This window comes from Hyaena hyaena, unplaced genomic scaffold (assembly GCF_003009895.1).
Source record: "Hyaena hyaena isolate Hyena2069 unplaced genomic scaffold, ASM300989v1 scaffold_673, whole genome shotgun sequence".
In the NCBI taxonomy this organism is placed as follows: Eukaryota; Metazoa; Chordata; class Mammalia; order Carnivora; family Hyaenidae; genus Hyaena; species Hyaena hyaena.
In genome coordinates this window covers 288,943-305,472 of record NW_024081308.1, presented here as the reverse complement: position 1 = coordinate 305,472, position 16,530 = coordinate 288,943, and the positions used below count along the sequence as shown (strand labels likewise).

At 42.0% G+C, this 16,530-nt stretch overlaps 2 protein-coding genes across 3 annotated transcripts in view; both read right to left on the bottom strand.

Annotated features, from left to right (window-relative positions):
- The window catches only part of GNAL (G protein subunit alpha L), a 153,294-nt gene that overhangs the window by 17,211 nt on the left and 119,553 nt on the right, over positions 1–16,530 (bottom strand). The gene's annotated exons all lie outside the window — the stretch shown is intronic.
- Positions 2,697–5,392, bottom strand: CHMP1B (charged multivesicular body protein 1B). The gene has a single exon (XM_039217233.1). It carries the CDS (start codon positions 5,287–5,289, stop codon positions 4,690–4,692), a length of 600 nt encoding a protein of 199 aa, XP_039073164.1. The 5' UTR covers positions 5,290–5,392; the 3' UTR covers positions 2,697–4,689.

Genomic DNA, 16,530 nt, shown 5'->3' with positions numbered 1-16,530 from the left:
AGAAAAAGCACCCACTATATTTAATTAAGATGTATTAAAAATTGTTTTGTTTGTGCAAAATGTGGCAAGTCGGAATTCTGTCAAAGGTCAGTAAGTTTTCTCAGTGTTAGCGAAATTTACATGATGCTAATGTACAAGACATACAAATACTGTTGCAGGAAAAAAATATGACCTCTACGGTGACAAAGTACCAGGTGGTTCTGATGTGCAGCAGGTGAAGACCCATGCTGCTTAGAAGGTGGTCCTCAGACTGGCAGAAGAGGCGGTGCCAGCACCTGCCGACCTTGGAAATCGAGATTTACAGCTGAGCCACATCCCTAGGTCATTCTGACCCACAGCATCCCCGGCGACTCAGTGACCCCTTTTGTGCACGTCAAAGTCTGAGGAACACTTCTTCCTCTGTTTTTACTGTCTACTGCTCTAGGCTCCATCTCATGTCACCAGGACAATATAGTTTCTGATGACTCACATTCCTGCTCCTTTCCTCAGAGTAAAGTCCACATTTTCATTCCAGCCTCCAAGCCCTTTGCAATCTGTCCAATCTCTTCACTCTTTTCGATGGCGAACGAACCCTCCACTTCTTTCAAATCCCCATGTGGTTTTGGGCTTCTCAGACCTTTGTGTAACTCCCACTTTTTTCTCTTTGAAGCCCCAGATTCAACTCTACCTCTTGCAAGGAGCCAACTACAATAACATTATGATTCCATTCTCCGTGTATTTAATGTGTATGATTTTATTAGTATAGGCTACTTCTTTATACTGTGACTTAATCCGCCCCCTTTTATAAATGTTCATTCATTTTTTGAGAGAGACAGAGCGTGAGCAGGGGAGGGGCAGAAAGAGACAGATACACAGAATCTGAAGCAGGCTCCAGGCTCCGAGCTGTCAGCATAGAGCCCGGCACGGGGCTCAGACTCAGGAACTACAAGATCCTGACCTGAGCCGGAGTCGGATGCTTAACTGAATGAGCCACCCAGGCGCCCCACTTATTCCCTTTTTAAAAGTCAAGGTCTAAAACACATAATGTGTGTCAAGTGTACTGATCTTAGAGTCCATCTTGATGACTTTTTAACATTCGTATATACTCATCTCCACTTTTCTCTCCGTGTGTATGCTCTGCCTACCTAAATGTACTGAGTACCATTTAAGGCAGAAACGTGTCTTTTTTTTTTCCCCTCTAGAAAGAAGCCCCAGATCTATTTAGTCAACATCTGATATACTTTCATTTAAGCCCTGCTGAATTGTTTGTCCTGATACTATTCAAGAGGGAGGGAGGATGTATAAACCTCAAAGAGCAGGAGCAAACATTTCAATTTGGGGAAATGTTCTGAAAGAAAAGGATACACAGTGCTTCTGAGGAGCCAGAACAGGGCTCTGGCCGAGTGCCCACTGCACCCCCTTCACCCGTCGTGTATGTTGCCATTAGAGAGCTCTCAGCATGATCACAAGTGAGAGCCCCAAGGGAGTATGTGTTCACGCCAGGGACACTACCAGGAGCCAATTCAGCTGGGTACTACACCGGCCCGGTAATTGTCACCAAGACAGACACTGTGTTAACCATAGAAAAACAAACCTAGGTAAACCAGACAGGCATTTCACTAATGCCAGGCAGTTGATTAAAAGAAAAAGAAATGACAAGTCCTTGCTCATCAGTTTGTTTAATGTCCATGGCTTGGAGCTTTTTGCCAGTAGCACTGAAGGTGTTGAGCTTTGGCTATTTGGCTACAGAAATGCCTCCTAGAGAATGTTGGGCATAGTACAGAGAAGGCATCTAAGACACAAGGTCCCTCACTTCTGCTTTATGACGTGAGGTTGGTTTGGCTGACCCGAGACTATGTTCAGTCAGTAAGGTTATCAGACGGGTGCTTGTTTTAGAGGACTCTTTTCTTTTTAATTAAAACAATTTTTTAAATATTTATTTTTGAGAAATACAGACAGAGTGTGAGTGGGGAAGGGGCAGAGAGAGAGAGGGAAACACAGAATCTGAAGCAGGCCCCAGGCTTTGAGCTGTCAGCACAGAGCCCAATGCGGGACTTGAGCTCGGGAATGGCGAGATCATGACCTAGGCTAAAGTCGGTCGCTTAGTCGACTGAGTTACCTGGGCACCTGGGGGTCACTCTTTTCCAAACCAAGGGCAGTAGGGTAGGCACCCAGTGTACAAGACTCATAGCATGCCCTCATCTGAAAAGCACATAGGCATTAACACTTCTGGAAGAAACAGCTTTAGTAAGAGTTCTCCAGTCGCACGTGTATCATCTGAAATGAAGGAAGCTAAATTGTTCATAAAATAAAAGTATATTCCAAATCCATGTTAGAAACTACATTTGAAGGCAGAAAATAAAAAGGAGAAAGAAGAGTAAAAATTGTACCAGTACCTGTATTATTTACTTAACTATTTCTTTGGTATATCTGAGTTGGAGCCTTTTATGTCTGAGTTGGAGCCTTTTATAAAATATATCTATCATTAGTCCAGGAAGTTTCAATATGAGGAACGATTCTTGTTACCATGAAGAAACTATTATAGTAAAGAAGGAATAGCTAGAATTTCTAGAAATATACTAACATGCTAACAAAACATAAATTAAGGAGGTAAGGGGGAGTTTGGAAGAATACCATACTTTCTGAAGCAAATCTACCTCTGATTCTTTTTCCTTAGTTTTTTTTTAAAATAGGATGCACACTCACATGCAGTAACATGCAGTTTAAAGTGATTTATTTGACAACCTTCTGTGGCTTACATTTCAGCATTTCATCAACTGCAAAAGTGAGGAAATAATTCATGGGCCTGGTATGCTTTTGAAAATATTTATGGTTCATAAAAATGTACATTCATATAGTTTGAAATGAACATATTTTAAGAAAGTTCAAGCATATACAAGCATTGTTTAATCTCACAAAATATATTAATTTTGTTGGGAGTATTTGCACTATAAAAGGGTCTTTAATTTACCAAAGGGTTCAACACTAAGCTGTATTTTATTTTTCCCGGTCTAAAGAGGTGGTTATGACTCATGCTATGCTTACATAGCTGCCTCTGTGCAACCATGTGGATGAGAAGAAACCCCGAAAGGGGAGTTCTAGAAAGAAGATGCAGGGCTGATAATCAATCGACAGGTGTCCCTTATGGAAGACTTTGGAACAACATTCAAATGTAAACACACTTAAATATGAGGGTCAGTCCTCATCTGCATATACCTGTTCATTTTTTTTTCCCCTTTAATACACCCATTCATACTGGAAAACGTAATGGTGACTATTTGGTCATGAATCTTTCAAGGCGCTTGAAAGAGTCCCCAGAAGTATTTTTTGGAACACTGGAATTCTCTTACGGAGAAATCTACTAGTGAAGGAAAGGGGGAATTTTGAATATCCTTAAGTATTTAACTTAGGTTAATACACTTGCCAACCCAAAAGCGAGTGGCTGTTCTCCATATTCAGAGGCTATGTATGAGAAAGTGGTGGCTACATGCTTTACTTTGCAGCCAGCGAATACATACTGCTGTTCTAAAAGATGAAAGGCAGCACAGATGAGCCCTAGCCTCAGAGGGTCAAGCCTGCTGTCAAATTCTCCATCTTTCCTCTTTCCCAGACTTCCAGCTGGCTGCACATATATTTTAAGTTATTTGCGCGGCTAAATAAAACATTCCACCTTCTATTTCCAGGGTTTTTCAACAAGTAGTTCCTCGAAAAGAAAATAACAAATGCAAGCAACTAGAACTTAGAATGCGGTTCTACTTTTACGTGTTTTTGGTTATTAAAATCAAAAGAAAACTTACAAACACACCACCCCGGGGTTCTCTTAAACCAATCAACAGTTCTTTGGCAATGTTAGAATAATATGACTGCCATGCTAATTAACATACTTTATAACAAGTCTAATTAAAGTGTTGAAATTGGAGGATAGCTAGAAATGTGTTCAAGACGTTCATTTGAACCTGTCATGTTAAACCTGGTCTTTTGAAAAACTCTTTAGTAAATAAAAATGCAAATGAGCAAACAATTTTCCTTATAATGAAATTATGTGGCATTTTTCCAGTTGTAAAAAGATAACTAACGTACGAAAAGCTTATAGAACATGAAAAGAGAATATTATGCAGAATGTCCCACCATAATTTTAGTATAAGTTATGTGAACAGATCAACAGAACAGTAGTCTCAATGTGATGGCAAAAACACAAAAAGAAACCCACCTAAACCCCCCCACAGAAATAGCACTGTCCATTAAGTAAGTTGAATGAGGTGTTGATAGCCCTGTAATCAATCTAAGTAATCATTCTCCTCTTTTAATTTTTATGCGCCACCGGTCAATTCTAGATATTACTAATTACACCAAAAAAAAAATCTCCAATTTTGATAATTCAGGCAGAAAACTGACACCGAACAAGAGTTTTGACCAAATTTTTGAGAAAGACTCATACACACCAAATTAACTAGTTCTGTTAAAAGGCAGCTATAAAAATACACATCATCACAAGCTATACGGAACTTTAAAATCCAGTTAAGATGGAGGGAGCCTGGGATTTTTTAGTGTATCCGGAGAGCACTGTAAACCCAAAGGTAGAAGCATCTTAAGTAAAGAGCATTTCAGCATTCTGGCATGTTCAGAGTTTCTAGTGTATAGTATCTCCTTAATATACAGAGCATTTCAGAAGGTGACTACGGCCAGGAACCCTCAGAGTGGGTTCTGTCCTCACACCTGATCCCGCAGGCGGGCCAGTCTCTGGGATAATTCATCCTGCTCGGCCGAAGCCACGCTCGTGCCCACAGAGCCGGTCTGCCCCTGCGGCAGCTCCATGTTGAGGTCTAGGCCAGCCTCGTCTGCCATTTCCTGGAGCAGCATATCCACTTGGTTCTGGGGAGTGGTCAGCGTAGTCGTGCTGCTCATCGTGTCTTCCATTTGCTGCGTCTGGACGTCCAGCGTCTCGAACTGGTGCTCAAATTTGTCCATCAAAGCGGAGATCTTCTCCAGATTCATAGTCTTCAACGTCGCATCCATCGACTTAACCACACCGGCCATCGACTTGGTCACCTTGCCCATCGTCACCGCCGTCTGGACTCTGGCAGCTACCGCATCGACCCGCGCACTCATTCGCAAGAAATTCACCGCTTGGTTCTTCTGGCGAATGGCATTTTCGGCGTGTATCCTCGCCACTTCCATGTTGCCCTTCTGAATGGCCTTTTTAATCTTGGCCTTTTCGGCCTTTTCCTCCTTGTCGCATTTTTTGGCACTCCTGCTGAGTTCTTTGGCGGCGAACTTTAGGTTGAACAGGTGTTTCTCCATGTTGGACATAGTTGAACGGCTCCTAGGGGTCTGCGGCCAGGGCCAATACGAGCGCGGAAGAGGGAGAAAGAAGCAAGTCCGCTCCCGGCCGCCGCTCCTTTGTTTTGGTCCCACTTCCTGTTTCTACCGCGCGCGGCGCAGACGGTGACGTCAGAGCCCGCGCCGGGGCGGGGCCTGCGGGACGGACGGCGCTGGGGGTGGGGCGGGGGCGGGGCCTGCGGGACCCAGGGGGGTCAGGGGACGCCCTCGGAGGCCGGGCTTGGGCCGGACCACGCAGACGCGGACGCGTCGCGGTGGACCCTCTCGGTGCGCACCTGGGCACCTGTTTTCCACTTCCAGTTTTGCAAAAAATTTAAGCATAAGTAAATTGACAAAAATGAGTGCCCATGAACACTTGGGAATATATCTACCCAAGCAGGCAGGAACTCCCCTTAAAAAAATCGAAGTCCACTTGGCAGGCCTTCAGGTGCCGGGTCAGAGGGTTAAAAAACCAGCAAACCGTCAACTAGGTCTGCAGACTAACGTTTTCTTTAGTTGCCTGGGTAACTTCCACTTTCTCAGGGCAACCGGAACTGTGGTTCATTAATTCATTAACAAACAAAACAAACGTGCTTCTCAGTTTCTGACTACAATTTGGGATGGAATATTGTGATATCCTTTTACTGCAATGGGTGAGAATACCTTCAAAGCCGTGGACCACCGTATTCATACGGTAGCTTTCAGTTCAGTTCCTAGGTGCTTTGCAAGCAACTGTCATCCATCTTTTGCTGACACAATTCTATCTACTTGATGTTTTATAAATATCCAAGGAACTTCACTCACATTTAAGTTTGACAGGCTACATTGTCGTTTTAAATTATGCAGGCAGAGAATGGTGAAGTATTGGGACCGACACCCACTGGCATACATCAAAACTGTCACGAGGTATCATTCCCTTTAAAAACTCAGGCTTTCAAATGGCGGCAATGTGTGCTGTTTTTTTTTCTTTTTTCTTTTTTTTTTGAAAGATTCCTCAGATACAGCAATAACAAGATATAAGAAGGCCCAACCTGCCCTAATGAGCTATGCTGAAGATGAATGCTGAGAGCTAATTCTGTTTAGAGAGAATTTTAATCCGGAGTCGTACCATCCCGTTCGGCTTCCGGTGGTAACACGCCAACAGTCTTGCACCACAAAGTAAAGGAGTGCGCGTGTCACATGCATCTTCCTAAACCACAGCTCTGATTAGATCACTCATTTGCTCCAGAATCTGGGTGAAAATGCTGAACTTCTCTGCCAGGCCTACCGGGTCCCCACCTTCTTTTCTTTCCTTCCCCTGTGTGCCAGTCAAACCAGACTGTAGCATGGAAGTCTACGATCATTTGTGTCATTTGATCAGTGTGAAGAATGAGGCATGCTCGATGCTCCTCCCTCTGTGTATACTGTCCCTGCTTCCTGAGCTTACACCCCATGCACCTCTGCCTATTGAGATCCTGACATTTCTTAAAAGCCCCCTTCTCCATGAAGCCTGCCAGGATCCCCCTCCTCTGTGCTCAGCAGCCTCTGTCCTCTGGACCTCTCTACCTTAGCACACAGGGCATAACTCCTGGTACCAGGCCTGTGAGTTCAGGGCACTTTTATGTCATGAACCACATGGAAGTAGAGAACAGTCTTACTCCTTTCTCCCCAAGGAACCCAGCAGGCTCTCTTCACAAAACAGGCACTGAGTCCAATAAGGCTTTGCTGAATTGAATTGTGGTTGAGAGGAGCCAGAACGTCATCCTAGTTAGCAGCTTAGCCAAGATTAGTTTTCTTCCCCAAAAGGTAGAACTCTTTCTTCACATAAGACATTTCTAGAAACAATATAAAAAGCAAATAAAAGGGAGGAAATTTGTTTGAAGTGGGGACAGAGGACCTGCATCTCCTCTGCTCGCCCCACCCTCCCGTTGTTTGGGGTTCCTTGCAGTTAGCCAAAGGGTTCCTTGACATGTTCCATAGTTTGCCTAATGACAAATTCTAATCAGGTGAGAGGGTTTGGAGTCTAGTCATGAGAAACTTTGATAGATGAGGACGAGGATGACAATAAATATTTATTAAGTACTGATGTGCCAAGCATTGTTCCAGGCATTTTACATGAATTCCCTCATCTCATCCTCACAAACGGTATGGGGTAGATGCTACTAACATCTCTGATTTACAGGTTAGGAAGCTGAAGCACAGAGAGCCAAGCAACTGGCCTCTGACCACACAGCTGCTAAGTGTTAAAAATAGATTCCATGGGAACTCCTGGGTGGCTAGCCCGTCAAGTGACTGACTCTTGGTTTCAGCTCAGGTCATGATCTCCCACATTGTGAGTCAGAGCCCCGCTCCAGGCTCTGACATCATGGAGCCTGCTTGGGATTCTCTCTCTCTCTCTCTCTCTCTCTCTCTCTCTGCCCCTCCCCCTACTCAAAATAAATAAAGAAGCTTAAAAAAAAAGAAATAAGATTCCATGGATATAGCGAGACCAGTGATAAAACAAGGCAGACTCCAATCAGTTAATAAGAATAAATGACTGTTCATCTTTGGCGAGTTAGCTATTCTTTTGAGAAGACCAGGGAGTTGCATGGACTCTAAGGTTAATGTGACCTAAGTAAGGTTGCTAATGCAATTAACATCCCCTGAAGCGACTGTCACTTACTGAGGGCAAAGAGCATGGGGTGGGGTTCCAGAAGCCATATTTCCAGACAGCAGGAATGAGGAGGGGCCAGCCTCGTTTTTGGCCGGTGCCCCTCCTCCCCCTGAGCTCAGTAGCAACAGTCCTCAGGCCTCACCCTCTTCTCTCCTCTATCAATACCCCAGCCATCCCCACTGTGTTCAGGATGATCTATAGCTAACACTTGTGCATTTCTAGAGAAGTTTCCTTCTGAGCTCCAGTATCCATAATGTCTCCCGACACTAGAGAATTTGGGGTGCCAGACTGTTTGGCAACTCCTCCAACTGACTGAACTCAGTCCTTCTCCCTCAAACCTGCTCATCCTTATTAAATGGCACCTCTGTTACCCAGTTGTTAGAGTCAGATTCTTAGGAATCATCCTGGATGACCCCCTTCTCTACATCTATACACATTCTATCACTAAGTTTTTCCATTCTTAACATTCCATCGAGGGTGAAAGCCTTCAGGGTCTGTTTCAGACTAGCATGCTTTGTTTTTTATGTATCCAGGAAAGGGGAGATTATTTTGAGTTTTTGTAAGATTATCAAAGGAATCTTTGTCTATGGCAATTCTGTACATGAGAATCTTCTGGACTCAATTCATGGTGTAAAGAAAGAATATAGACCTTCCTTGATTTACGATGTGCTATATCCCAATAAACCCAGCATAAGTTGAAAATATCCTATTGAAAATGCATTTAATACATCTGCCCTATTTAAAATTTTTAAGTATTTATTTATTTGAGAGAGAGAGAGAAAACGTGGGTGGGGAAGGGACAGAGAGAGAGGGAGACCGAATATGAAGTAGACTCTGCATTGTCACCGCAAAGCCCTACATGCGGCTTGAACCCACGAACTGTGAGATTCTGACCTGAGCTGAAGTCGGACATTCAACTGACTGAGCCACCTGGTGCTGCAATACACCTAACCTATTGAACATCATAGCTTAGCCGAGCCTGCCTTAAACGTGCTCAGAATACCTCCATTCGCCTGTATTTGGGCCAAATCATCTAACACAAAGCCTATTTTATAATCAAGTGTTGAGTATCTCATGTAATTGACCGGATGCTGTACTGAAAGTGACAAACACAATGGCTGTATGGGTACAGAATGGTTGCAAGGATATTATCCTTGTGATCACGTGGCTGTCTGGGAGTTGCGTCACTGCCCCTTCCCAGCATTTCCGGAGAGGAGTTTACTGCCCATCACTAACCTGGAAGAAGATCCAAATTCCAAATTCCAAGTATGGTGTCTACCAAATGTGCATTGTTTTCACATCATTGTAAAGTCAAAAAGTCCTAAATTCTAACCCTGGAAGTCCTGGACCCCGCGTAAACAGTTTATGATTGTGGACTAGTCAAAACTTCTGCAGTAATAGTGCTACCTTATAACACCCAGATCCAAAGTAGAACTTTCTTCTTAGGGACTGTATGAAAATTTTGATTAGAGTGCAGACATCTCTAGAAACCTGTTAGTCAAGCCAGTTAATTATTTTACCATAAAATAGCCTATTCTTTTTCTTTCTTCCTTTGAACCAATACCAATGGCTAAACCTGAGATATTTAAGCAGGTCCTACGGCTTGAGTTCATTGGAAAAGAATCATTTGCTAAATCCAAAGACATTCCAAAATAAAAGAATGAACTAAACATACATGGAAAATAATTTTATTGTGCATGTTAAAATACTACTTCTCACAGGTAGTTTTCCAGGGGGGTTGAAATATTATGCCTTGAATTCTCTTTTAGAGTTCCTCATCACTGCCCACAATTTGTATGTATGAATGTACCTATGATTTGCTCAGTAGCAGTATATCCTTTCTGGTCTTTCCATGGTGACATTTTGTTTCTTGACCTGTACCAGTCAACCTCTGGGACACACAGATGCTTAATATATTTCTGTGGAATGTATGAATGCATTCAAAGAAAATGGCATTGGATATATATATATATATACCCTCGGTGACCATTTGAAGGACTGCATTACATCTACTGTATTACTGTATATGTTATATCGATAGTTTCTATCACCTTTTTATTTTGGAACACAGCTATAATCGAATACTCCGAGACTCCTCACACCTTGGGAAACTGCAAAGTCATTGTACCGCAAACTATATTAATATGGTGTCAAGGTTTTAAAATGAGAACAAGGAAGAGTTAGAAACAGAAGAGTTGTCATTTGAGTGGACTTCTGCATTGCTGTGTGTACAGGCTGGTAACGCCTAGGTTATCAGTCCTGACGGTGGTGCAGGGAGTTAACACTCTTAGGAGTACCTGAATAACCTATGTCCTGATGGTCTAATTTGGCATCTACAGCTGTACTGATGTGGGGATGCTCTTATTCCTTCTCTATACTGAATAGCTTACCAGTGTGATGACGGGCTGAAGATTAAATCTAGATAGTCTTGGTTTTCTAAGGATAGTTTGCAATTTCTTTTGGTATTGAGTAGAGCAATGATCACCTTGTCCTAGATGTTCACAGAACTTGGGGGGGGGGTGCTCCATATTCCTTCTCCTCAGTCCCAGGTAAAGAAAGATCTGGATTTAGAAAGAACCAATGGCAGCAATTCTTTTTTTTTTTTTTTTTTTTTAAGTAGTCTCTAAGAATTAAATTTTCTGCTTGGGTTCTGTTAAAGCATAACTCTAGACTCTTTTTAGTTCAGTCTTATTTTAAGACAATTTTGGATCTTCCCAGCAAAGGAAGCAACAGGAAAGCAGAGGGAGAGGTGTGCAGTGTGCTTCTGACTGAGCACGGGGCATGGGGCTCTTTTTTTCTGTCCTGGGCAAAGCTGTGTGACCCAGACCAGGTCATCTCTCCTTGCTGGGCCTCATTTCTTCATTTATAACACTGGAAAGGGAGACATTATGATCTTAACAGTGGGCAATAATGTCTGCATCAGGCCTTGGCACCAGGAAGGACAGTTCCAAACCACTAAATAAATTTTAAAAATCCCTCAGAGTAATTCAGGCAACGTCTCAAAATAGTGTGTTCTGGCAGAGATATAAAGCAACGAAGACTCTCGTAACACTACTGTTGGGAGTGTCAGTAGATGTAATCTCCTCGGGAAAAAAAATTAGCAGTATCTAATAAAGTTAAAGTATGCATCCCCTATGAGCATAATTCCTTATCTGATTATCCACCCTAGAGAAATTTTTGCACCTGTATACCAGGTTACAGAATCAAATGTTCACAGCATCATTATTTGTCATAGCCAAAACCTGGAAACAACCCGACTGTCCAGGAACAGAACAGAAAAATGAATTGTGGTGTACTTTTATATCGAATACTATGTAGTAATGAAAATATGTAACTATAACCAGACACAACATAGGAATAAATCTTAAAACCTTAATTTAAGCGAAACAGAGCCAAATGCTATAGGCTGCTTAATTTCATTAAAACAATCCCGAAACCATCTGCACAGATTATTGTACAATTTACTAAGAGAAAAACGTGTATTATCTAAATTGCCCTTTGCCCAGCAATTTGTGATGGACGTTTGCAGATCTCACAGGGAACATGTGGAGTAGATTCAGCGAAACAGAGAAGGCAGCCTGTGTCTATTTCTGTGTTACTCCTCCATTTACAGAATGTTCTGTAGAAAGAAAACCTACTCCTTTGAGGGGGTTCCTGCCTCTGAGGGACAGAAAAATATGAGTAGAAACTAAACAACGGAAGGAAAACAAAGACTTGAAATTTTTTCTGTCTGTGAAACAAGAAATATATTCCTCTTTCCAGTCACTGTTTCCCTTTTTCACCAGAAATCTTTATTATGCTACTTTTTTTTTCCTTTTTAAGAAAAGCTTATTTCCCTGCATAGAGACACACGGTAATATCTAGTACTGCCTGGCTATCTGACGGGACATTGGCAAGTCATCCTGCAGACACAATGCCGGATGGAAAGCAATTTCACAACTACAGATCCAGGGCAAATGCGCAGCAGGGCACACTGGCCTGCCCAGGCTGCGTGCGGGGCCACTCTGCAGGAATCTGGAAGCTGGCTGTTCTCACATCACTTTTTAAAAAACTTGAACGTTGGGGCGCCTGGGTGGCTTAGTCGGTTGAGCATCCGACTTTCGCTTGGGTCATGATCTCACGGTTTGTGGGTTCGAGCCCCGCGTCGGGCTCTGTGCTGACTGCCAGCTCAGAGCCTGGAGCCTGTTTCAGAGTCTGTGTCTCCCTCTCTCTGACCCTCCCCTGCATACGCTGTCTCTCTCTCTCTCTCTCCTAGAAATAAATAAAAACATTAAAAAAATTAAAAAAAAAAACTTCAACGTGAAGCTTACAATCTGCGAGTTAAAAAATTATTAACGTGCGCACGAGGCAGTAGATTTTGTTGCATATTAAAACCTTCTCTTGTCTTCCTGTTGGTGCACCTTGTGTGTGTAATGTAAGCAGATCGTCAGAAGCTAGGAGCTTCCCCACAGGGATTGTGGACTGAGTACTGGGAGGTGGTGATGGTGTGTGTGGGGGCGGGGGGAGTCTTTACTGCTGCTCCTGGGAACAAATGTGTGCTGCTGATGCACTCATACCCTCATCAATGCTGCATCTGATCTACCAGGAGACACAGCTTTTAAGTCACATTGTCTCACAGTTAAATTAAGATTAAGTCAAGTCATTTAAAATACTCATGTCCACAGAATAGAGTGTACTAGTTCTAACGACTGCATATTCTGAGAACCATTTAAAGTCCTTTCAATTCTGGGTTAACCCCTGCTATATACAAAAAGGAAGGAGTCATCACCCATCAGTGCCCCTGCAAGTCTAAGCCTGGGAATTCCTTTTGGTCAAGAAGAGCTGCAATTAGGGGCGCCTGCGTGGCTTAGTCGGTTAAGCGTCCGACTTTCGCTTAGGTCATGATCTCGCGGTTCGTGGGTTCGAGCCCCGTGTCGGTCTCTGTGCTGACTGCCAGCTCGGAGCCTGGAGCCTATTTCAGAGTCTGTATCTCCCTCTCTCTCTGACCCTCCCCTGCTCACGCTGTCTCTCTCTCTCTCTCCTAGAAATTAAAAAAAATATATATATATATATATAAAGAAGAGCTGCAATTAAGCTTTTGAGCCAGAACATAAAGATTTCATTAGTTTAAGCTGGTATCTTTAGGAAAAGGCAAAACTATATTAGAAACCAAATACAGGGGTGCCTGGCTGGCTGAGTCCGTTAAGCATCCGACTCTTGATTTCGGCTCGGGTCATGGTCTCTCAGGGTTGTGAGATTGAGCCCTCAGTCGTATTTTGTGCTGAATGTGAAGCCTGCATGAGATTCTGTCTCTCCCTCTGCCATTTGCCTGCTCCCCTGCCCCCCAAAAAAGAAACTAAATATAACTTAATTCAGTGAGTCCTGCTAGAAATAATTTATTTTTTAACACTTCTGTTTAGAATTATAAAGTCCTATAGCGAGGCAGAATATTTCTTGCTGCTTCTATACTACTATAATGTACTTGTACAGGATTTGGTTTTCTCTGACACAATGAACACTGGTGATTTTTTATTTAAAAAAATTTTTTTTAATGTTTTATTTATTTCTGAGAGAGAGAGAGAGAGAGACAGCATGAGCAGGGGAGGGTCAGAGAGAGAGGGAGACACAGAATCTGAAGCAGGCTCCAGGCTCTGAGCTAGCTGTCAGCACAGAGCCTGACGCGGGGCTTTAACCCAAGAAATGTGAGATTATGACTTGAGCCAAAGTCAGACACAACCGACTGAGCCACCCAGGCACCCTGAACACTGGTGACTTAAAGTAAGCCTAAGATAGATATATGTCTTTTAAGCGTTAATGTTAAAATGGTTTTGAACTAAGCCATCAGGTGCCACATAGCTTGGCTAAAATATAATGGATATGCATTCTTGTTCTATCATCTTTGATGGGGTTGGGCTCGACTCTTCTAGCTCGTGCTTGTATCCCACAAATATTTAGTGAGTTCATAGCTCAGGAACGGTAGGTAAGTAATCAGTAAACGTGATGCATGCATAATATTCCATAAAGCAAAGGTATTTATTTCCCCCGGCGTTTCTTCTCGTGGAAGGTTCTGCACAACTGAGGCGTCAAGGTACTGGCTGAGCTTTTCCGCTAAGATAAGTTCAACATGTGGTGGTTTCTTTTCCAGAAACTACCAGACTGCCACAGGGCATGATTAACCACGTCCTAAATATAATAAGTCCCAGCCAAGATTAACATCTTGAAAACAAGACCTAATAGTGAAGCTTAGCATACTGCAGGAAAGGGAAAATGTATTTTTATGAGTAGTTTAGGGGTTAAAGGAGAATTCAAAGCTAACTGAATTTCAACTTACACTACAGTGTAAAACTTTGTGAATTCTTCAATGTCGTTTACAGGAAATAGAATAAGGAAACAACCACAAATTGCATTCAACGTGGTTCCTGCTCACTGGAAGCATCTTAGGGTTTCCTTTCTGCAGCGGCTCACGATGCTATGTCTGTGACAGTACCATCCTGGCAGGTCTGGCTATCTGCCCCAGGTCCTGGCAAGGAAGCCAACCTTTAGAATCTAACTGTGGAAGCATGTGGCTGAAAGAAGCATGTGGGGAAAGGAGCCGTAGGGACTTCTGGACAAGGTGAGCCTTCTGAAAAGGTGTGCCCGCCGGGCCCTCTATTTTCAGAGACCAAGTATATGCTGATTTATTCAGACCACACCATTTGTCAGAGGAAGAACTGGGATGAGAAATGGACCTTCCAATCTGTATTCACCTGATGCTGAGTTTCTTATCTTAAAAGAGATCTGAGATATCATTAAACATATTCAATGGAGGATAATAAAGATTTCTTTCTTTCTTTCTCTTTCTTTCTTTCTTTCTTCCTTCCTTCCTTCCTTCCTTCCTTCCTTCCTTCCTTCCTTCCTTCCTTTCTTTCTTTCTTTCTTTCTTTCTTTCTTTCTTTCTTTCTTTCTTTCTTTCTTTCTTTCCTTCTTTCTTCCTTCCTTCCTTCCTTCCTTCCTTCCTTCCTTCCTTCCTTCCTTCCTGTCTGTCTGTCTTTCTTTCTTTCTGTCTTTCTTTCTGTCTTTCTGTCTGTCTCTCTCTCTCTCTTTCTTTTTTTGCAAAAATGACCTATTAGATTTTGGAAGATATATTTAGTCGCTGCATGGATCTTGGCAGAGTACAGCAAAGTGATTTCTTTCTTAGCAGTTACACCTGCCTCGGGTAGCTGGTATGAAGACTCTTTCATTTCTTCTTCACAGAAGAAGAAATATTAATTTCTTTATGCAAAAATATTAATTCCAAATTCATAGTAATATAAAACAGATGAAGAAACAATGGCATACAATGCACTTAATTGTTGTTATATGAATAAAATTGCTAGTGAGCAAATGGAAATTCTATTTGTGCTTAGATTTCTGTCATCTAATATAATAATAGAATATACTTGGATTTGAAAGGTAGCTTTTCATTGATACCATGGATTCTAATTATTATGTGATCAATGTGGTCTGGTGTAAGGAAAATATGTAATTCTAACCACTGACACCATGCACTATCCCAAGGAAGGCTTTTTCCTTTCTTCCTGTTTGAGTGCTTTCTTTGATGTGAAATTGTCAAAGGGCAGCTTCCTTACTGGCTAAATCCAATTTAAAGGCTTTAATTAAATTTCTTGATATTGTGAATACATTCTCGGTGTTTACTGGGCGGAGGGAAGCAGTTCTACAATGTTCTGCCATGATATATACAGTTTTCTCTGAGACAGTGAGCACATCTGTCCTAAAGGAGTAACTATCAATATTTCATCCTTTTAAGGGTTGAGTAATAGTCCAGGGTATTTACAGATCACATTTTGTTTTTCTAGTCATATGACAGACATTTGTGTTGTTTCTACTTTCTGGCTATTGTGAATAATGCTGTCATGAACAGATACTGTGCCTTTACCTGAGTTTTAAAGGAAAATTAATTCTGTATAGCTGAGAATGGTAGACTATAAATGGTAGAGAACACAGAGAAAGAAAAGTTCATTCATTTAACAAGTATTTTTTGAACACCTACTATGAGGCAGGCACGGCTCCAGGCACAGTGGTGTGCTATAATTCCATGTGAGCAGTCAATAATGGAACACAAACCATCCATCAGGAGGACTTTAAAAAGTGTGGTTAGGTTTATTATTCATTCAATAAACATTTAATGAGATGTCACTGTATCAGGCCCTGCATGGAGAGGAGTAACTGAAAATGCCATGGAAATAACTTTTTGTAAAATTACCTGCCGATTTCCATGATGCTTATTTTTTAGAGAAGTTTAAGACATATTTTCAGCATGAGAATCATATTTTGAATCGATATTTTTGCTTTTTCATTCTTTCTTCTCTTTTCTCTCTTAAACTGATTTTAAAAAGAATACTCAAAATGTGAAATGTTATGAGTCTTATACTGAATATTATCCACAGCATAATTACTGTCATCACACTCAATGCAAGCACACAAAGATGCCAGAATTCATTGTATAGGGCAAGAAAATGAATTTCTATCGAGCAACCGTTCACTACTTTTGATGGAGTCTCTCCCCCTTGCCTTGGAATTAAATAGAAAGGCCCTGAAATTAGGAACTTCAAATTATCAGCAGTCTCCAAGTTAATTTTACT